Source organism: Ctenopharyngodon idella, chromosome 20 (genome assembly GCF_019924925.1).
Source record: "Ctenopharyngodon idella isolate HZGC_01 chromosome 20, HZGC01, whole genome shotgun sequence".
In the NCBI taxonomy this organism is placed as follows: domain Eukaryota; kingdom Metazoa; phylum Chordata; class Actinopteri; order Cypriniformes; family Xenocyprididae; genus Ctenopharyngodon; species Ctenopharyngodon idella.
In genome coordinates, this window is record NC_067239.1 from 15,569,354 (window position 1) to 15,592,786 (window position 23,433).

The following is a 23,433-nucleotide window of genomic DNA, read 5'->3' on the forward strand; positions in this document are numbered from 1 at the left end:
AAAGTAGAAGGAAAGGTGCTGTGCTTTTAAAATGATCTCCCAGAGAGCCTTGTGGCCTATTTCAGGGGTGTCCCTCAGGGCTTTGTACAAGGACCCTTTATATTTACTATGTACTCCCAGCATGTGATGTTTATGTGTGAAAAACGAGTATGCATGTGACAGAGAGGACAGAAAATAAGGGAGAAAAGAAGAAAAGTGAGTTTTTTGGAGTGATGGTAGGAGAGGAAGTGATTCATGAATTATACAGTTGTTGGCTGGCAAGGTTCGGATGAACGGAAACTCCTCCAAGGATGTTTGGACTTGGCAGAGATACTGAGACGTGAGAAGAACCATTCTTTAAACAACAGAAAAAAAGAATGAAAAAAGCAAACTTAAGGATCAGGAAATGGAAAATGGAGGGAGTTGGGTCAGAAGAGGGTGAAAACGGATAAAATTAGCATAGAGAAGTAGAGATAAAGAGAATGAAAAGTTAACTAAATAACTTCTACAGCTGAGTATATGACACCAAGAAAAAAGAAAAACACTAAGTTACTCATAATGGCAAAAAATTGATAGGTTCTTGTACTACTGTTACTATCCAAAAAATCTTAACTAAAATGCTTATTTGTATATTTGATGTTTTTGACATTTGATTAATAATGCAGGGTTGATGTCAAATTATCATAATTATGAGATGAAAATGGACAATGGATCCATAAGCAGCTTAGTTGTTGATGACAACAACATATGTAATAATCACATTAATTTTAAGATCTTGCAAAACATTTAAGAACAAAAAAAGTGCACCAGGTAACACTGGATATACTAAAATGGCTTATCAAAAATAAATGTCTGCTGCCATTTTGGTTCTTTCTATAGGACATAAATGACAGTCAAGTGAGAGAAGTCAGAGCTTTCATAACTTGCAGTTACAAGCTCACCAAAGACATGAACAGAGCATAAATCCATATAAGATTCATGCTGATGCTTAAAGACGTGAACAAAGCAGAAATCCATTTAAAACCCACATTAATGCCTTTTAACAGTGGGGAAACACAGATGTCACTTATCAGTGGCAAAATGTGTATTTCGATTTGTCTTTATTTTATTTTGATGTCTGTAAAGTTGGTCCTAAAATCTGCTTCTTAAACTGCCACTAAACAGTGATATTACTTAAATTACTAAAAAAAAAAAACCGATCAAGCTCAGAACTGAAATTTTGCAAATGGCAACAAGTAGACAACTTCAATATCATATACAATATAATATACAATATTCTACAATTATAATATTAAAAAAAATTTACATATATATTTAAAAAAAAAAAAAAAAAAAGTGTACACAGAGGGCAAGCGTATGTATTATATATAGCAGTATTGGTAAAACTTAACAATAAGGCTTCATTAGTTAACATTAGCTAACTAATTTAGTATTCACAAACTAGGAATGTACAACACTTCTACAGCATTTATTAATCTTAAGGGGGTCAGAATGCATGCTATTTCATGCATTCTGACTTATTTACACTGTTAAAGAGTTGGATTCTCTTGCTAAACATGGCCAAAGTTTCAAAAAATTAGTTGGACGTATGATGGAGTATTTCTGTGCCAAATACACTCCTTCAGAGTTTGAACAAGTTTCGAAAAGTTTTTTCGAGTATGGCCCTGTATTACGCAATAAAGGGTGGAATTCCTTCTTTCGGAAGAGCGTGTGCACATATCGACTAGAGCGTGAGAGCAAAAGCACGCCCATCAACGTGCTTCGTTCGGGTTACGGAAGTTGTCGGCAGTGCTGCACAGGACTTGCTCAAGAAAGCAACTTTTTTTAGACCACGAAATCAACAATGTCACCAAAAAAGTTGTGTTTTTGTGAAGTGTTTTTAGTTGTGAAGGAACGATAACCTTGCTTCCAAAATAACACAGCGTTAAGTGGAGCTGAGAGATTTGTGCTCACGCATTACATTGTTGCGCTCTTGACATTTGTCCTTAAAATAACCATAGAAACTGTCTTAAATTAACTATCAAAATAAGGATAAAGCCGTGTCTGAAAGTTGCAATCAATTTTTTACTGGTTAAAATGAATGGAGAATATCTCGTGTTTTCCGTGGCTGCTCGAGCGCTCAGGATCAGCGCTTATGGTTTTATAAACAAGGCCCAGTTCCACGCTGGATTTGCAGATCGTTTGAAACTGAAAGATGGAGCGGTCACAGCGATAATGATCTCGGCTCTTTTACAGTGTATCTTTTATAAATCTGATAAAACTAAAGACTCCTCAGAGATACACTATATTGCTACAAGTTTTGGGACGCCTGCCTTTACGTGCACATTAACTTTAAAGACATCCCATTCTTAATCCGTAGGGTTTAATATGGAGTTGGCCCACCCTTTGCAGCTATTACAGCTTCAACTCTTCTGGGAAGGCAAGAGAGCAACCCATTCTTTCACGAATGTTTGTAGAAGCAGTCTGCATGCCTAGGTGCTTGATTTTATACACCTGTGGCCATGGAAGTGATTGGAACACCTGAATTCAATGATTTGGAGGGGTGTCTTTTGGCAATATAGTGTATGAAGAATGCTATACTACTCTATAGGTACTCAAGATTAACATGAGATTGGCCGAAACTGTATGTGTTATGTTAATTGCAACTTTTACTAATACATTATTAAAACGAAAGTTGTATTTATTAACATTATTTAATGCACTGTGAACTAACATGAACTAACAATGAACAACTGTATTTTTTAATAACTAACATTAACAAAGATGAATAAATACTGTAACAAATGTATTACTCATTGTTAGTTTATGTTAGTTAATACATTAACTAATGTTAACAAATTAGATCTTATTGTAAATTGTTACCAAAGTATTTACAAAGTATTTATAAAGTATTTATAAATAGTAATATATATGTGTATATATATATATATATATATATATATATATATATATATATATATATATATATATACATATATATATTATAAACCTAGTAATATATATGTGTACTATAAAAAATATATAATATATTCCTATTGTTTCTGAAATGTCATGATTCCCCAGAAGCCTCAAAACAATTGGCACTGAACCACACAAATGTTCTGCAGATGATGATGCCTGTCAAACTGTGAGGGGAGTGAATCTAGAAATAAAGTAAGTGAGGGGGGAGATAGAGAGGCAGAGACTTGGCTGTTTGTCTTAGGGAGAAAGGGAGGAAGAGTATGAGGCATAGATGGATGGGGAGTTCTGGATGCCTGTAAACAGGAGGCCAGAGGCACAAACATGTCCACCATGTCTGTGTCTCTCTCTGCCTTATTTGGCGTTTGACTGGGTCGGGGACGGCTTTTTAACCGTATTTTAGTCCTAAGAAGATAAGTTATGGCGTCAGAGAGCTGAGAGGCATATAAGTACATGTACAAAGAGACAGATACACACACACAAACACACACACTCAGAGACACACTTAACCATCTAAAACACACGTTTGATAGCTTCCAAGCGAAGAGATGAGCTGAAAGAGCTGGATCAAACCGAATAAGTTATTCTGTGTGTATGGAAGAAAGACAGTCACAGTGGATTAACTGAAGCAGATGGGAGTTTAGTGTCTTTGTCTTGATTTCTCTTCTTCTAAGTCTGGGGTGAAACATTGATGAGCTGCCCTACATACTTTCAGGCAGGAACAGAGACAGAAGTAAGGACTCTGACAGAGTGGAAAAAAGCTTTTGTAGTTGCAGCCTAGTTTTACCGTCCCATAAACTCCATGAAGGCTGCCAATCACAGCTTTAGGAAGAGTCAATCATCTCTGTCATGAGGGACACTGAATGAACGAGTCCCTAACTTTTAAACTTGCTTTACTTTTTTGTTTCAATTTCATGGGCATCTTTTTATTAGTTATGTGATACTCCCTTTTGGTAATGACAATTTACCATATAATAGTCTGCTAAAAAAGAAAATATTGTGCCCACAAGTAGCAGCATTTACTTATCTGTCCTGTTTGGATTGTTTTAGCATACAATTCATATACTATGGAAATCAGGTAATAAGAATGACTATAACTGATTCCATCCAAGTTGCGAAATATACACTACCGTTCAAAAGTTTCAGAAACCATTCAGAAACGTCCTGTTGCATTCTACATGTTGTCACTTCTTCTTGAGTCTCTCCATCATTGTCTGACTCCATTTTAAACATAAAAGGCTGAACAGTTTCTGACATTTTCAGCGAGTCTGTGAGAGGTAATCGTTGCTGCTAACACGAGATCTTGAAACTCCGCCCTCTTCGTAGGGGCAGCAGCTCATTTGCATTTAAAGGGACACACACAAAAACAGAGCGTTTTTGCTCACCCTCAAAAAGTGACAAATTTAACATGCCATAAATAATTATCTGTGGTGTATTTTGAGCTAAAACTTCACATTCACACTCTGGGGACATCAACTATATATATATATATATTAGGGGTGGGACGGTTCACTGTAAAAAATCAAACCGTTCGGTTCTCCACCCACGGTTCGGCGCGCACTTGCACCGCGGTTCATCCCAAATCTGACGACGCATCTTTGTATGGTTTGTTGAAAACAATGTACAAAACAGACAGACGGATTCGGCTAATGTATGTTTCAGTTGATGGATATGCATTCTAGTTTTGATACGGTACAACAGCGATGATCAAAAGAACATGGATAAAACAGTCACTCGTTGTAAACAAATGGGTGTTGATAGCACGCGAGCGCAGGTGAGACCTGAACATCTCGTGTTGCTATCTGTGTTTAAACTAAACTCATTTAAACCTTGCCAATTTAAACATCCATCCGTAAGACGTCAAAGAGAACTCGCGCGCGCTGTGAGGAGATACAAATTCTCTTTCAAGTCTTGCAGCTAAACGGACAAATTCACACAAAAATTATGTCAACATGCCCATCTTAGCAAGTATCCTAACAAACATAGTAGGTTATGTCTTAGGAGACAGACAACACATGTGTATCAGTATCAGTGTGCTGGATCTTTGAATTATGTCTTAAAGGGACAGCAGTCTAATATTCCTGGTCTCTGTGTTTTAATGTTAATCGAACGACAAAGCAGGAAGAAATCACTCTTGACTGAACAGCTTTTGTAACTTCAATAATGTTTCATCTTTATTTAACTATTCAAAGAAGTTTATATGCAGTGTTATTTTATGTTTGATTAATTTATTCAATTTCTGTACCTGAAAGCTGTTAGATACCCGAAAAACCTGTAAAGCATTGTTTATTTTATTTGTATCTTAGCTCTCATGTATTTATTTGTGCTGTTTCTTGTAGTTAGATTATTTGTTTTTATTTTCTTTATCTTTATTTGACAATTGTCCTATTTTTTACTGAACATAGCACATACCGAACTGTACCGAAACCGTGACACTAAAACCGTGATACAAACTGAACCGTGAGAAATCTGAACCATCCCACCCCTAATATATATATTTAAAAGTGAATAACAGCATTTCCATCCCATGCATTTCCATCATAATTTATGTCCACAGTTTGTACCACATAAAATATTTATTCATTTCAAAGGTGAAGCGTATTAGTTTATAGGTATTTAGATTTTTTTTTTCCCCTTCTCTTGGTGTTTCCATTTTGAATTTATGTTATACATTTTCATTTCATAAATTTAAAATAGATGGACACTCGACCAATGACTTCATCTGAATATCAACTGGTTAAACTGGATTATTGGAGGTTAGTGAATAAGACACAGGTGACAACATTATTAAGCTTTTTTTTTTTTACAAGCTCTACCTCTTTGTCTCTCTCTTTCTTTCTCTGTCTTTCTTTTTCTCCCTCTTTTGCCTGTATAGTGACCTGCTATGTTCTTGCTTTCTCTGTCTGCTACATCTCCTCTGTCTCTCTCTCCAGTATCTATGCAACAGCAACCTGGACACATATACATACATGATCTATAATATCATACACAAACCCTGCTATAATGCTCAACAATCGATCATTACAGGGGAAAAAACACTTCAAAACAAACGCTTACCTATCTAATGTTGGTAGCATAGGTGGAGGGGCACCGGGAGGTAATGGGAAACCTGAAACGGCAGGCATAAACAGACATTTTGTGAATAATGATATGGTGAATTCAGAGCATAAAAAAGGAGAAATATTAAAATCATAAGTACGCATTGCAGTACAAACTTCTTCAAAAGAAGAAAATATGATTTCATTTATTATAGCAAATGCATGTTTGTGTCTGTGTGTGCATATGTCCAGATGTCTTGACCAAATGACTCAACACTGTTTATGACACATCCAGACAGAATTCTACAAACGCAGTGGCCTGCAACTTTTACTGCCCCCCCCCCCCTTTTAAACGCGTACGTGAAACAAATGGGCCTTCGCAGCACCCAAAAAAACACATTCTCCCTCACATGGCTGAGACACACTTATCTGCTTTGATCACACTCAGCCACAGACTCACAAACATTCATGCACATCTGGGCACCATCCCCCTTTTGTTTTGCCACGGACCCCTGATGGGAGCCAGCTCCAAAAGACAGTTTTCAACAACAACAAAAATGACTGGAGAAAGGCTGAAAGAAAAACAGTAATTTGAGGAACACAGAAATCACGCAGCTCTGGTTAACACAGAACGAGGCAGAAACGCAGCGTCCCCTCCAACGCATGCATCCACTCACACAGAGCCTCGCAAATTATCTGTGTTGTCCTTGAAACTTCAGAGTCCTTGAAGAAAGTATGTACTTTGTGAACTATGCCCTAAACTACTCTTTATTTTCAATCTGCCTGTGGATACTATGCTAATTTATATCAGAGATCTGTGGCAAGCTACAAAATAGTTCAGTAAGTTCACATATCTGCTGCTAGTGCTCATTAGCACATGCTTCTAAGCTATATGAGTTTGTCTATGTGTATTTTGAGCACAGGGACAAAACAGGCTACACAAAACTGATATATTTCAAATGTATGGTACCTATGGATATGGAAGCTTGTTTCTGTCACTTAATATAAAATAAAAAAGGTAATTGCGACTTTTTATCTCACAATTCGGACTTTTTTTCTTTCAATTGTGAGTTTACATCTCGCAATTCTGACTTTTTTACTCGCAATTGACTTTTTTTTTTCCACAGAACTGCAAATTTTGTATGAAGAAAAAAGTCAGAATTGCGAGAAAGTCAGAATTATGAGATATAAAGTCGTAATTCTGAGGAAAAAAAAAAAATCAGTCTTTTTTCCTCAGAATTAGACTTTATTTCTCGAGTTTATATCCGCAATTACAACTTTATAACTCACAATTGGGAGTTTATATCTCGCTATTCTGAGAAAAAAAGTCAGAATTATCTTTTAAATTGTTTTATTCCGTGGCGGAAACAATAATAACAACAGAATTGTGAGATAAACTTGCAATTGCGAGTTATAAAGTCTAATTCTGAGGGAAAAAAGACTATTGCAACTATGTTGTAAAGTGAGAATTGCGATATATATAAACTATGAGGAAAAAATCTGACTTGCAATTGCTAGTTATGAAGTCAGAATTGCGTGATATAAAGTTGTGAGTTTATTTCTCGCAATTTTGAGAAAAAAAGTTTGAACTGCGAGATGTAAACTCGCAATTGTGAGAAAAAAAGTCAGAATTGTTAGATAAAAAGTCGCAATTACCTTTTTTATTTTTTATTCAGTGGCAGAAACAAGCATCCATACAGTAGGTACCACTTTATAATAAACAAATAAATTTGTTAACATTAGTTAATGTCTCAGGTATCAAGAACAATTTAAATTATAAATGTATTTATTTAAAAGTCTATTTATAAATATATATGTACTCTACCATTCAAAAGTTTGGAGTCAGTTAGGTAAATTAGTACTTTTATTCAGCAAAGATGCATAAAATTGATCAAAAGTGACAATAAATACATTTTTAATGTTACAACAGATTTTTATTTAAAATAAATGGCGTTCTTTTATTCATCAAAGAATCAATAGTAAAAATGTTTCTTGAGCAGCAAATCAGCATATTAGAATGATTTCTGAAGGATCATATGACACTGAAGACTGGAGTAATGATGCTGAAAATTCAGCTTCACCAGAGGAAAAAATTATTATAATTTTAAAATATATTAAAAAAGAAAACAGTTATTTCAAATTGCAATAATATTTCATTATATTATTCTTTTCACTGTTTTTAAAAGACAGTTGCAATTTGTATATATATATATATATATATATATATATATATATATATATATATATATATATATATTGTAAAGTACTGTTTATTTATTGTTAGTTCATGTTAGCATTAGTAATAACATTAACATACAGAACCTTTCTGTAATGTTTTTCCATATGAATGAATAAATTAATGAATGAATGAAACAAATTTCCTTACATTTTTGTGTGAGAGTCACAAAAAGAAGTACTTCACAAGCATGTGTTTGTGTCTTTTTTTCTTCTTGTTTTCCATCTTTTTTGGTTTTCTTTCACTGAGGTTATGAGTTGTTTTAGTTTAAGTTGCTGGACCTTTTAATGAAAAGATATATTGTGTAAAGAGGTACTTTATGAACGTTTACAACCATTAATGTCCTCTAAAAGAATCAAAGTGGATCACTGGACCCTTTTTGTACAAAAATATTTAGACTATCAGTACAAAAATGTAAAATACAAATCCTCTCCTATCAAATCTGTTATTAAAATTATGATTTTAATGGGGAAAAAAAGGCTCTCACTCCTCTACAACCCCATTAAATCAAAACATTCCTCTCCTAACAACTGGCTCTCTCCATCTTTTTCCCCTCTCTCTCTTTCAGAACAGCTGGGTCATTCAGCACATTTCCAGTGCCACGATTGTGCTGGCATGGCACTTTTTCTTTCTTCCCGCCCTGAATTATTTTTAGCCGCACACAGCCAGAGCCGGCGCCGAGGGGGGGCATTTGCAGGCCACGTCCCCCCCAAAAGAGTTACTGTGCCCCCCGAAAGTGAAAGCAAAACCCGAGAACGCATTCAAAAGCAATTACAAATGCGTGAAATGTACCCAATGCACTCCACACAACACATTAGTAACACAAAAATAACAGCGTGGCCGTAACGGTACAGCGATATCCGCAGGGGGAGTGAGTCAGAAAGAGAGGCCCATAACTTAAAGATGGGGAGGTGGGCTTATTCTCTGATAAAATTAAAATGGCCCGTTCTGGATTAAAGGCTGAACTTCAAAGGCTGGGCCTGACCAGGAAGTTTGATATTTTGACTGTATTAAAAAGGATGTGTGGGTCCTAAAAAAGGGGATGATGGGTGAGTCAGTGAGAGGTCTGAGTGGGCTGGAGGAGGAGTGGCAAGATTTGGCAGGAGGCAATTTCTGATGGGGCTTTGAAGCAGAAGAGGAGTAGAGTTAAGAGAGCTCAACTATAGACTTCCTCTTGAAAGTGAGGTGGAGCAGCATCTGCAGGAAGTTGGTCAAGCTGAGAGCCAGCAAGCCTGCGCTGCAGAGGAAAACCTGGAGAGAATTACACACACCTGGATATAGACGTACCAGCTCAAGAGCACATGTTGTCAGACTCCTACAGAGATACACGCACGCTCAATATTTAGTCACTGTCAAAAGATACATTGCAGTGCATCTGGTTTAGCACTAAACTCTAACCTTGAAACCTAAGCATAAACATCATTTTGGGGCATTGTGGGGCATTTCATTATAGGTTGCCCTAGTGTGCAATATTTTAACACAGAAAACACGGTAACACTTTAGTATGGGGAACAATTCTTATTTTTAACTAGTTGCTTATTAGTTTGCATATTACTAGAATATTGGCTGTTTATTAGTACTTATAAAGCACGTATTAATGCCTTATTCTACATGACCTTATTCTATATCCTTTAATCCTACCCAATACCTAAACTTAATAAGCAGTAAATTAGGAGTTTATTGAGGCAAAATTCATAGTTAATAGTGAATATGTGTTCCCCAAACTAAATTGTTACTGAAAACACATTAACAAATATACAAACTAATTCATAGAGCAATAGATGTAGATTCAGTTCAGTTAGCTATATCACAACTGACAAAAATAACCTTAATGTTTAAAGTGCACCAATAAGACATGTGTTCAGGATATTAAGGTTCTCTTCAGACCAGGAGAAGGCAGCAGGTTGCTCAACATGGGTGTGAATCAATCACATCATGGATAAATGTTGTCATGGCAACCACAAATTCCCTACGGTTGGCCATATGTACAATGCAGTGCAATGAAAACATCAACACAACTTTTGACCTCCCTTGGATTGTTTGAAAATGTGCTGGAGTGTTGGTCAAAAAAGGTCCAGCTTTATCTACCACATGGATCATACACATACATTAAATAAAACCATAATAGATCTCATATGTTAAGAAGACTTTTTGTGTATAAACGTATAAGTTTAGGGTTGGTAAGACCCTTTTTTTTTTTTAAATGCTCACCAAGGCTGCATTTATTTGATCAAAAATAGAGTAAAACCAGTAATATTGTCAAATATTAATACAATTAAACTACAATAATATAAACTACAATTAACAAATTAACTGTTTTCTATTTTAAAGGGTTTCTATTTTTAAAGGGTTAGTTCACCCAAAAATACTCACCCTCATGTCGTTCCACACCCAACCAAATCCGATGGCTCAGTGTGGCCTCTATTCCCAGCAATGTCACTGAACCTCTCAAGATCCAGAAAGGTACTAAAGACATATTTAAAACAGTTCATGTGACTACAGTGGTTCTACCTTAATATTATAAAGTGCGATATTATAATAACGACTTTTCAACAATATCTAGTGATGGGCGATTTTAAAACCCTGCTTCAAAGCTTTACAAATCTTTTGTTTCGAATCAGTGATTCGGAGTGCCGTTTATGCGATCCGAACCACTGATTCGAAACAAAAGATTTGTAAAGCTTTGAAGCAGTGTCTAGATTCACTAGATTTTGTTGAAAAGTCATTATTTTGTTTTTTTTTGGCGCACAAAAAGTATTCTCGTCGCTTTATAATATTAAGGTAGAACCACTGTAGTCACATGAAGCGTTTTAAATATGTCTTTAGTACCTTTCTGGATCTTGAGAGGTTCAGTGACATTGCTGGGAATAGAGGCCTCACTGAGCCATCGGATTTCATCAAAAATATCTTAATTTGTGTTCCGAAGATGAACGAAGGTCTTACGGGTGTGGAACGACATGAGGGTGAGTAATTAATGACAGAATTTTCATTTTTGGGTAAGCTAACCCTTAAATATATTGTATAATGTAAGTTATTTTTGTGTTGGCAAAGCTGAATTTTCAACATCATTACTCCAGTTTTCAGTGTCACTTGATCCTTCAGAAATCATTCTAATATTCTGATTTAATGCTCAAAAAACATTTCTTATTATTACCAATGTTGAAAACAGTAGCGCTGCTTAACCAATAAACTTCTTTAGGATTCTATGATGAATTAAAAAAAAATTATATATATATATATATATATATATATATATATATATATATATATATATATATATATATATATATATACATACAGGTGCTGGTCATATAATTAGAATATCATCAAAAAGTTCATTTTTTTATTATAAATTATTTTTAAAAATGAAACTTTCATATATTCTAGATTCCCTATATGTAAAGTAAAACATTTCAAAAGTTTTTTTTTTTAAATTTTGATGATTAGAGCGTACAGCTCATGAAAGTCCAAAATCCAGTATTTCAAAATATTAGAATATTTCCTAAGATCAATCAAAAAATGGATTTGCAAAACAGAAAAGTTAAAGTTCTTTAAAGTATGTTCTTTTGTGCACTCAATACTTGATCGGCAGGACATATTACAGCAAATTACTTGCTCCTAGCACAAATTACTGCATCAGTGAAGTGTGGCATGGAAGTGATCAGCCTGTGGCACTGCTGAGGCACTATTGAGCCTTCAGATCATCTGTATATTGTTGGATCAACTGTTTCTCATCTTTCTCTTGAAAATATCCCATAGATTCAGGTCAGGCATATTGGCTGGCCAATAAAGCACAGTAATATCATGGTCAGCAAACCACTTGGAAGTGGTTTTTGCACTGTGGGCAGGTGCTAAAGTCCTGCTGGAAAGGAAATCAGCATCTCCATAAAGCTTGTCAGCAGATAGAAGCATAAAGTACTCCAAAATCTCCTGGAAGATGGCTGCATTGACTTTGCACTTGATAAAACACAATGGACCAACACCAGCAGACGTCACACCCCCCCAAATCATTACTGACTTCAGAAACTTCACACTAGACTTCAAGCAGCTTGGATTCTGTGCCTCTCCAGTCTTCCTTCAGACTCTGGGACCATGATTTCAACATGAAATGCAAAATTTACTTTTATCTGAAAAGAGGACTTTCGACCATTGTTCACTGTCCAGTTCTTTTTCTCCTTAGCCCAGGTAAGATGCTTCTGACGTTGTCTCTGGTTCAGAAGTGGCTTGGTAGTCCTTTTCCTGAAGATGTCTGAGTGTGGTGACTCTTGATGCGCTGACTCCGGCTTCATTCTACTCAATGTGAAGCTCTCCCAAGTGTTTGAATCGGCTTTACTTGACAGTATTCTCAAGCTTGCGGTCATCCCTGTTGCTTGTGCACCTTTGCCTACCCAATTTCTTCCTTCCAGTCAACTTTGCATTTAATATGCTTTGATATACACTCTGTAAACAGCCACCCCATTCAGTAATGACCTTCTGTGACTTACTCTCTTTGTGGAGGGTGTCAATGATTGTCTCCTGGACCATTGCCAAGTCAGCAGTCTTCCCCATTAGTGTGGTTTCAAAGAACAAAAGATACCCGGAATTTATACTGTAGGGATGGTCATTTAATGAAACTCAAATGTAAATATTCTAATATTTTGAGATACTGGATTTTGGACTTTCATTAGCTGTACGCTCTAATCAACAAATTTTAAAAAAAAACTTTTGAAATGTTTTACTTTACATGTAGGGAATCTAGAATATATGAAAGTTTCATTTTTTAAAATAATTTACAATAAAAAAATGAACTTTTTCACGATATTCTAATTATATGACCAGCACCTGTATATATATATATATATATATATATATATATATATATATATATATATATATACACACACAACAAAAGAACAGCATTTATTTAAAACAGAAAAGTATTAAAGTATTAAACAGAAAAGTATTAATTTCCTCTAAATAAAAATCTTACCGACCCCAAACTTTGAATATTAAATTATTATAATAGTAAATTAAGCCAGAATATTCTGAAATACAAAAATCTCCAATTTAAAGGGTTAGTTCACCCAAAAATAAAATTTCTGTCATTAATTACTCATCCTCATGTCGTTCCAAACCCGTAAGACCTTCATTCATCTTCAGAACATAAATTAAGATATTTTTTATAAAATCCGAGAGGTATCTGAACCACACATAGGCAGCACTTGCACTTTTCAAGGCCTAGAAAGGTAGCAAAGACATCGTTGAAATAGTCCATGTGACTAGAGTGGTTCAACCTTGGTACCTCTCGGATTTCATCAAAAATATCTTAATTTGTGTTCTGAAGATGAACGAAGGTCTTACGGGTTTGGAACGACATGAGGGTGAGTAATTAATGACAGAAATTTGGGTGATCTAACCCTTTAATCTTAGCATTATGAGGACTGACCCGATTGTTATGAGAATAATCTGATTTTCATTAAATATGCTGGTTAATATGCTGGTCTGTGTCTTTTCTGACGTGTTCTGCTTGATTTTGTAACTATTATAAGTGAGAGTTTTGCTCAAGGGCAAGCTGAAGAAAAACCTGCAATGTCGTAGCATTCACATGCTACTACGTCACTACAGAGCATGAGCTAGTCCCTTTTCTGCTGACACAGTGAGTGTGCATGAGTGTACAGTATGGAGCTCGCTTACCGGGTGGTGGTGGTGGTGGTGGTGGTATAAGGGGAGGTGTGGTGCTGACGGAGGGAGGAGGGAAAGGTGGAGGTGGGATGTTTGGAGGAAAGAAGGGCAACAGCTTTGGGGAGGATAGCTTTGTGTCAGAGGATTGCTCTGAAACGACCTGAAATACACAAATATCACACAGATATGTATATGAGATCAGTACTATTTATGTCCATCAAGCACGCAAAAACACACCTGGATGTTATTTTCATCAGCGCTGTGACGTCTTCGGCCTTCCACTCGACTGATGGTCCCTGCTTGTCCTCCGATAACATTAATCGAACCGCTCGACTTCCTGTTCACACCCACGCACATAAATCAAAGTCAGATCATTATGTTGAGTCCATATGTGTGAGTGAGGAGGATGAAATGTGTGCTGCACACTGCAAGCCATTTAATCAACACAAAAGATCCTGGCACTTATTTTTGTTATAGAACACTTGGCAAGCAGAGAAATGCATGCAACCTCAGTCAATGCTATTTTTCTGCTGATCTGGGAAATATCCTCTCATGTGCACGACAATATTTTTAGCTCATGTACACACAGCAGTTACACACTTGCGTGAATGTGCACCATGGTAGTCATCACCATTCATAAATCTTCAAGTCCCCTGAAACGTGGCTACAAATACTTTCAGTAATGCACAAATGAACAAGGCAATAACCTATTTCAGTCACTAAAAATTCATCAAATAAAACAAGAGCGCATTAATACTGCATCGAACATTATGCATGCTGCAAAAAATAAAGAATCACGAAGTAAAGGTCAGCCTGTCTGCAAAAGTCTCTGTCATTGTTCATGGTCTGCTGGTGAAGTTTGGGACAAGAGTCAACTACAGAAAAAACAAACAAATATAAAAGCCCGAAACTGACACACTTCTAGTATGTCACCTACTTTCAGCAAACACGACAGTGGATTTAAGTGCTACCCTCTCATGATTTTATAAAAAAGGGGCATTAAAAATTCACACATCAGCCCTGGCTCTGCAGTCTGCTCTCATTGCATGCTTTCTGTATTTTTAATCACTGTACGTCATGCAGTAAACATTTCGCACAGATTTCTCCATTTAAAGTGATCATTCACCCAAAAATGAAAATTCTCTCATCATTTCCTCACACAAAAGAAGATATCTTGCTAAATACTGGTAAAATAAATCATTAGTACTATTTAAATTATGTTTAAAATCCAACATAAGTTGAAGACTTCAGTCATACAGTATGTGTAGCTTAATAAAATGAGTTTTATTTTACATGGAAAGGGTTGCCACACAGAGGCGGCCATTTTGAAACCACACGATCAGCCAAATATTACCCATGTTATCTTGCTAAAACCCTTGTTACTGGACACTTTGGAAGTTTCTCAATTCCAAGAACGCAAAGAACGGACTTGTGTTCTCGTGGAGACCAGTCTTGCCAGGCTATCATGAAAGACGAACTCGGAAGGATCAATTCAGATATGCTGCGATGTTGTTGCTTAACTGACCGTCCCAGCATATTAAAGGGTTAGTTCACCTCTCACCTCTATTGAGAGCAAAGCCATTCAAACTTTCAAGGTCCATAAAGGTACTAAAAACATATTTGAAACAGTTCATGTGAGTTCAGTGGTTCTATCTTAATATTATAAAGCAACGAGAATACTTTTTGTGCGCCAAAAAAAAACAAAATAAAGACTTTTCAACAATATCTATATGGGCCGATTTCAAAACACTGCTTCAGAGCTTTAGGAATCGAATCAGTGAATCGGAGCGCCAAAGTCACGTGATTTCATCAGTTTAGCCATTAAACTAATTCGAAACAAAAGATTCATAAAGCTCAGAAGCTTCATGAAGCAGTGTTTTGAAATAGGCCCATATAGATATTGTTGAAAAGTCGTTATTTTGTTTTTTTGGCACACAAAAAGTATTCTTGCCGTTTGAACTGAACACATGAACTGTTTCAAATATGTTTTTAGTACCTTTATGGACCTTGAGAGTTTGAATGGCTTTGCTCTCAATAGAGGCCTCACTGAGCCATCGGATTTCATCAACAATATCTTAATTTGTGTTCCGAAGATGAATGAAGGTCTTACGGGTGTAGAATGACATGAGGGTGAGTAATAAATAACATTATTTTTATTTCTGGGTGAACTAACCCTTTAAGTAGCAACCAATGCACAACAAATACAGCATAACATTACAAACAAATATCTTATCATAACCTATTAAAACATTAACGTCATATTAGTATATTATTATCTTCATATTATATCATTTTTACTGCCTGTATCTGTGAAAATTATGTTTAATGTTACTTATGCTATGTCAATGTTAAGATCCTTTTTAATATGCCAATCAAAATACTGCAGGCTTTCTCCAGGTTTATTAAAATTAATCTAAACAAAATGACAAATGTTTACTTTCATGAGCCATCATGTATTTACGAGCTTGCAGCGGGAATCTCATAAGTGAGAATGAGAAGTTTATAGCTTACAGGCTTCTGTAAGGCTACCAAAGCTTGGCCATTAGGTGTATAACCCCATGACTATATCGATCAGCACAAAATTTTGAACAAAAATTAGAGGTTACTTCAAAAGAAGTTTTTTTTTTTTGAACAATGTTTCAACTGTCAGTGGGGTCCAAAACAAAAAAAAAAATCACCATGGACAATAAACAGAGATATTTTTCGAAATGTCTTCTTTTGTGCTTTACAGAATGAAAGTCATACAGGTTTGGAACAACAATAAGGGTAAGTAAAAGAATATTCGTTTTTGGATGAACTATCCTTTTAAAGTTGCGACAAGGAAGTAGCAACAGATTTTTTCTTTCTTATTGTGACATACATCTGAGTGTAACAGATTATCAGAAAAAAAATGTAGGGCATGGACTTGGTTCTATGCATAGATTGCTGGTTGGATTATGAGATGTGGCCGTTGCATTCAAAAATGGAGGCAGAGAAACACAAGCTTGCAGGGATGGGGTTTTAGCAGACTAAATATTTGGAGAAGTCCTGCATATGTCACCAGAGAGAATTTTGACATTTACTGGAAGATCCAGACAGGACATTTTGATAAAAAAAAAAAAAAATTACAAGGTCAATTTTTTAAAAGACAATCTGAAACACGCATGGATGAATAGGTTACAATTAGATCAATAACATGCATTTAGAATATAGATTTCTATTTCATGCCAACTTTAATTCTCTCTGATTCATAGAGTACGCAGTCAAGCTGTACCTGAATATGCACATGAACTCCCGTGAACTCTTTTTTTTGTGTGTGTGCAAAAACAATGCATTATAATGTAGCTGAACAAGATCGAATAACAATCTCTGTTAAGGCCCGTTTGATTCAGAAAATGCCACCTCATGCTCTGTGTTTAAACGGCGTACTGTGACTGACTCCTGCATCCTGTCTGTGCGTGTATGTGTAATAATGAAAGCGGGACTGTTGCTTTACCCTTGAATGCTCCGGTTCATACACGTCCCCCTGAGCAAGGCATAACCTTCAACTGATCGAGGAGAAGTTCAAGGAACGGCTGATTAAAAATCACCCCCGCTAACTCCTGCCCAGGACCAAAGGCAGTCTGGACCACCAGGACTGAACCATGGTGTGTGTGTATTTGTGTTGTGTCTCATAGAAAAGTAGTGAAATATTAGAAGGTTTCAACAGTCAGGATGTTTTCTTCAGGGGAGAACAGAAAACAAGAGCTGATAGAAATCAAGAGCTGAAAGAAAAAAAAAAAAATTAAAGAATTAAAACTGGCGTAAACAGGGATGATAACGTGCGTATGGAGCGTTTGGGACAACAGCAGAAAGTCATTATCATGAAATGATGCTGTTAAAGGGACCATGGCTGGCGCACACAGTAAATAAGCTGCCATTAAGGGTCCTACACTACCCTTATGCCAAACTATTCAACTGCACATGATAAAATACAGAAAACACAGACAGAAATGACATTAACTATAGTATCGCTACTGCCTCTTCATTACAGATTCTTGATACAATTGTTTAACTCAATGTATACTGTATGCAAAGGCTGACTGGCCTTCTCTTACGCTTTGTAAGCTGTTCCATAGGTGCACCTTTTCAATTTTAATGACAGTATACAGTTGGCTGATATAGCCTATCATGTGCTGAGTTTGGAAGCATCTGCTCTACTTCTTATATCTAGGAGACTCTGAAAAATACCTTTAAATGGTTTTAGGACTCAAGAGACCTTTTAAACCAAAATGTTGGCTATTGTCAGTGTTCACCTGAAAAATGAACAATTTGTTATCATTTACCCACATGTTGTTCCAAGAAAGAAAGTGTCTGTAATGTGTGTATGGGTTGGTTTGATTGGTTAATACTGATATGTTTGATTTAGGGTTCATGTACGCACCTGGATGAGTATTCAGACAGATCACTAGAACTCTGATGCACCTGGAAAGAGGGAAAGAAAAAAAGAGAGTAAACTGAACTGTTTCATTGTTTTGAGTTTTATGAACTTATGTATTTTAATTTAGACAAACTTAAGTTTAACTGAAACTGGGCTGGGGTTTCTATTTCCCAGCATCCTTTGTCCATGGCACTCGAAAGAGAGAATAAACGCTAAAATTAAGTGTTATATAATGTTTTTTGTGCAAGATTAATTTTAAGTGGGAGATTTAGTAGTGATTAATGTTTTGTTATGCTAATTTAGAAGAGTTTCTGTTAATGTGGGTTTTTGGAGAGTTACCATCATGTGACAAGTGGTGCATGTGGCCTAGTTTGAGAGCAAGTATGTTAAATGCTTTATATTGCTGTACTCATTCAGCAAGTGCTATTGTTAACATATCAGCAATTTAGCAAGTTAGCATTTTCTGAATTAACTTGTTATAGCTAGCTAAGTTTACACTAATAAAAATATTCACATTGAGGTTACATGAAAATTTTAAGTTAAATGTATGAATTAGTGTACTTAAATATTTCTAGTTAAGAACAATTAAAATGTATGAGTACAAAATAAAAATCTGCCAGTTCTGCTTACTTAAACTTCGAATTTCTTAAGTTAAAATTTTTGAGGCAACTGATTGCTGTTCTAAAAGGTATAAATCCAGTAAGTTGCCTCCTAAGATACCTTGTTTTAGCCAAATTCTAAGGTAGCTTTACATGTGAAGGCAGTCCCAGAATACACTGCAACAAGCTCAATGAAGAAAAAAAAATAATCTGGCAGACAAGGCAATGCATTGCATTTTTAAGGTACACATTTTATCAGTTCCTGCTTTCCAGGGAATCTAACCCATGACCTTGGCATTTCTAGCGCCATTCTCTACTGTTTGAGCTACAGGAATCTAAAATATAAAATTATGATAAAAAATCAATTTCATTACGTTTCGCCCAATATTTGTGCCGTTAGCTTAGCAACGTGCTAACATTAAATCAACCGCAAGTTTGGAATCAACTGCAAGTCGAGTATACTGCATGGAGGATTATCAGTGCATTCAAGTCGTCTTGAACGTGAATTAGATTTGAACGTTAAATTTAAGATTTGAGCGCACATGAACGACTCATTTTGAAGAAGTAGCTTATTTTTTGTAGAATAGGTACATCAGCATCTTGTTCCAAATAAAGAGATCTGAATGCACTTGATGCCATAATTACAACATCCCAAATAATAAATACGAACTTCCCAGGAGAACGTGAATGCACCTTATTTGTGTGGTGCATGGAGCCCATGTAGAGCACCCCAAATCAGTCACTTATGAGGGTTCATGATAGTTATGATGCTCTCTTTGAAGGTAGCTGTTTATGTAGGCAGCGAGGTATTTAACGAGGTATTTCACTAGGCTGAAACTGCAGTAAATGCCCTGTCACAACTCATTATCAACATCTTTGTATTAAAACATCATGAGTGAAATGAGGGCACATTTTATTTTAGATATGCTAAATGTACCATTAATTTGCTGGATGACGCCAGGCTCAGGATCTCCAGGCTCATGCGAAGTCGTCTTTGTTTGTCACAGTACGCCTTCCAGGTGTCCTCATTAAAACCATAATTAAAGTAGTCAGACAGATCCGCACCTGCGTTTATACACAACATGCGCTGTGAGAGTTTGAACCAGAGAAAATGTACATTTTTATCTGAGGTACACTAACACACACACACTTCACAAGTCTTAACGCAAGCAACTGCACCTGGTTTCCTCCATGGCTTCTCCTCAAAGGACTCCACATCCACCTGCAGGACACTGCCTTCAGCATCCAGATCCAGCCCTCTAGACTTGGAGCCTGACTCACAGTAGATAAGACTTTAGAGGCTGGATTCCCACACACAGATCAAACCAAACCTGAAGAAATGTCCTGAAAGGATTCTTGGCAGCACAGTTCAGTTCAATCAGGCTTAAAGGTTTTTTCTGGAATGCACATATGCATATATATATATATATATACATTATATATATATATATATATGTATACACACACACACATTCTCAAAATATTTAAACTAAATTAAGTCATCTAATCATTTTTGTTTTTCAATAACAATAGGTTACAAAATAGGGCTTAAAGGGTTAGTTTACCCAAAAATGAAGTCTTAACGAAATCAACTGCACCTGGTTTCCTCCATGGCTTCATTAATTACTCTCCCTCATGTTGTTCCAAACCCGTAAGATCTTCAGAACACAAATTAAGTTGTTTTTGATTAAATCCGAGAGCTTTCTGACCTCTGATTGACTGCAATGTTATCACCACTTTCAAGACCCAGAAAGGTAGTAAAGACATCGTTAATATAATCCATGTAACTACAGTTGTTCTACTTCAATGGTATGAAGCGACAAGAATGCTTTTTGTGTGCAAAAAACAAACAAAAATAATGAGTTTCACTACTCGTTCACGTAGTAAACACAGTGCAGCGCTTCTGAGTTCTATGTTCTTTACTACCTTTTTGGGCCTTGAAAGTGGTAATAACTTTGCAGTCTATTGGAGGCCAAAAAACTCACAGATTTCATCAAAAATATCTTAATTTGTGCTCCAAAGATGAACAAAGGTCTTACGGGTGTGGAACGACATGAGGGTCAGTAATTAATGAGAGAATTTTCATTTTTGGATTAACTAAACCTTTAAGATGTGTAATTTATTTTCAAATAATTGGTCAATGAAAGGAAAGTTTTCCTTTGGGAAATGTTAAGCTCAGAAGGTCAAATAAAAAAAAAAAAAAATAAATAAAAAAATTAGATGAGCTGTATTATTTTCAATTTTATAGTCAACACTGCAATATTTGTAAAAACATAGATTTTTTTTTTTTTTTTTTACTTGTTTGCAATAGGTCCAAATAATGTAATAAGGAAAATAATACATGATGGCGTTGTGTGCCGCATTCCTTTTTTGGTAATTAAAATGTTCTAATATTTAAAAATAGTTTTTACTACAGAGTAGTATATGAGTTGAATATCAAATCAACAGATTAATTAATTACCTGCACTTTATTACCTGATACAGAGGACTTTATGTTCAGACTTATGGAACTCGAACCAAATGACCTACAGAGTAAACCACAAAGAGAGAATTAAGTATCATTATAGCTATTTATTTGACCCAGAATGCCTTAAGACGTCATAAGTATCTCTGTATGACATGAGAAGGCTTGACAATGACATACATAACTAAAGTTGTCTGACAGAATTACTCACGAGCCCTGAGATCCGCCTGTTTTAATGTCACCGATGGTCACACAGACATCATCATCACTGTCTGATTCACTCTCCTGTGAGAGGGAAAAACAAAACGGATATGTTTGCAAAGTTAAATGAATGCCCTACATTATCATGGCTAAATTAAAAAGTTTAAAACATGTTTTGCTAAAACAAGTACCTGGTAGCTGAGTTCATTCACACCATCCACATCGCCAATCAGAGCACTGCAGAAGATATATATTTTTATAATTAACCAATTAGATTATACAATAATGCAAATGATCAAAAATAAATATATATATATATATATATATATATATATATATATATATACACTATTTCTGTATATTATGTGTATTAAACACATATTCTTAAGTTTAATACACTCAGGTGTGTGCTCTGTAGGAGAAACTTCATTTTCCTTCAGATACACAGACTTCCTTTCAGCATCCTCTGCCTGTCTGATTTAATCACATGAACTAATTGATGCTACAGAACAATAAAAAGGCTTTTACACTAAGCAAATATGGGCAATGAGGAGGATCAATTTACAAGTACATCTTTAGCTGCAGGCCTACATTAGTTTAAGTGAGGCCTATATCACCGCGGCCTCATCAGGCTTATTTAAGGCCAATGCAACGTGAGGGAAAATTCTCGCTTGGGTTTGAGTTTTGCCCCGACTCTAATGAAGGTGAAGCAATCCAACCGATAAAAAACGCTGCGTCGACTCCAAGAAACAGCTAACGCGTCTCTACGCTATGCTGGGAAGCAGAGGAATAAAACAATGGTTAATATTCCTTCTCATTCCTACTCCAGTGAGCACATAAGAGCAGCTTATACTGTATTAGCCCTGTGCACATCCAATGCTGAATTTAACAAGCGCCCAAAGAGTTCCATCAGACACGCGTGGCTTGATCCAATTTCTGAGCATTTTTGCAAAGAGGCCTATCGGCACAGACGTGTCCCATACCGCTAATGTGCACGCATGGTCATTACTAAGCGGTGAAACGGGCATTAAATGTACACGCTTCATTTGTACAGCGCTACTTGCCCTAACAGGAAATAAATGTGTCAGCCTCTCTCATTCTGAGTCGGCACACCATTGGGTCTTGTAAACTCTCAGTTCAAAAGCAAAAGCAGCCTGGGATAAAGTGACCCGAAAGTTACTGACATTGCCAGCAGCAGAAAATCCCCAAACGGCAGAGAATTTAAATGTTAATGTGTGTGTGCGCGCTTGTGATGGAGACATGTATTAGTAAATGCTGATGAAGCACATTTGTATATGCAAATTAACTCAAATGTTAGGAAGAGCTACTTTAAATTAAAAAAAAAAAAAAAAAAAAAAAAAAAAAAAAGGCAAACAGACATTTTGGAAAAAATTAATACATCAACTGCCTAATTAAAGCTATGCCAACAAAAATACTGCAATAATTAATCCAAAGGTCTTTGCACCATTTTTTACTTTATATTTCCGTCTTTTTCCACCAGGGTTCGAACTACAGTATTAAACTCAGGGCCGTAGCAATCATAACACTTTTAGAGATTTTAGAGCTTTTTATGCTGAGTTGTGAAGTACAAAAGTCTGGATAAGCATCCATTCATAAAGGCTTACATAAAAAGCCAATGATGGTAACATATTAGAAACTATCAACCAAGTTCCACTTCATCAAATCTTAAGTTTCTCATTGGAAACTCATCAACAGCTGAAGACATTTGCTTTGGCACACTCACCTGAACACTTCCTTTTCTGTTGTCTCTTCTTCGTCAAAATTGTCATCTATTTATGATAAAGAAGTAGAGATTAGCATAAGATTTGTCTTTTCACATGAAAACAGCCAGATGTTGGCCGATACTGAGCAGGTGTTCGGACGTAAACACGGAAGCT

General features: G+C 35.9%; 1 protein-coding gene across 2 annotated transcripts in view; it reads right to left on the reverse strand.

The window, feature by feature from the left end:
- Positions 1–23,433, reverse strand: part of fip1l1a (FIP1 like 1a (S. cerevisiae)) — a 39,196-nt gene that overhangs the window by 13,648 nt on the left and 2,115 nt on the right. The window contains exons 2-12 of one of the 2 annotated variants that reach the window (XM_051874651.1): positions 23,280–23,325; positions 21,727–21,772; positions 21,546–21,619; positions 21,346–21,395; positions 20,050–20,142; positions 19,808–19,935; positions 18,275–18,315; positions 14,110–14,209; positions 13,885–14,032; positions 5,995–6,046; positions 5,754–5,888 (exon numbers count right to left, since the gene is read on the reverse strand). In XM_051874651.1, coding sequence (XP_051730611.1) covers positions 5,754–5,888; positions 5,995–6,046; positions 13,885–14,032; positions 14,110–14,209; positions 18,275–18,315; positions 19,808–19,935; positions 20,050–20,142; positions 21,346–21,395; positions 21,546–21,619; positions 21,727–21,772; positions 23,280–23,325 — 913 coding nt within the window. The remainder of the gene's footprint in view (positions 1–5,753; positions 5,889–5,994; positions 6,047–13,884; positions 14,033–14,109; positions 14,210–18,274; positions 18,316–19,807; positions 19,936–20,049; positions 20,143–21,345; positions 21,396–21,545; positions 21,620–21,726; positions 21,773–23,279; positions 23,326–23,433) is intronic. The other variant, XM_051874652.1, reaches the window with a different exon arrangement.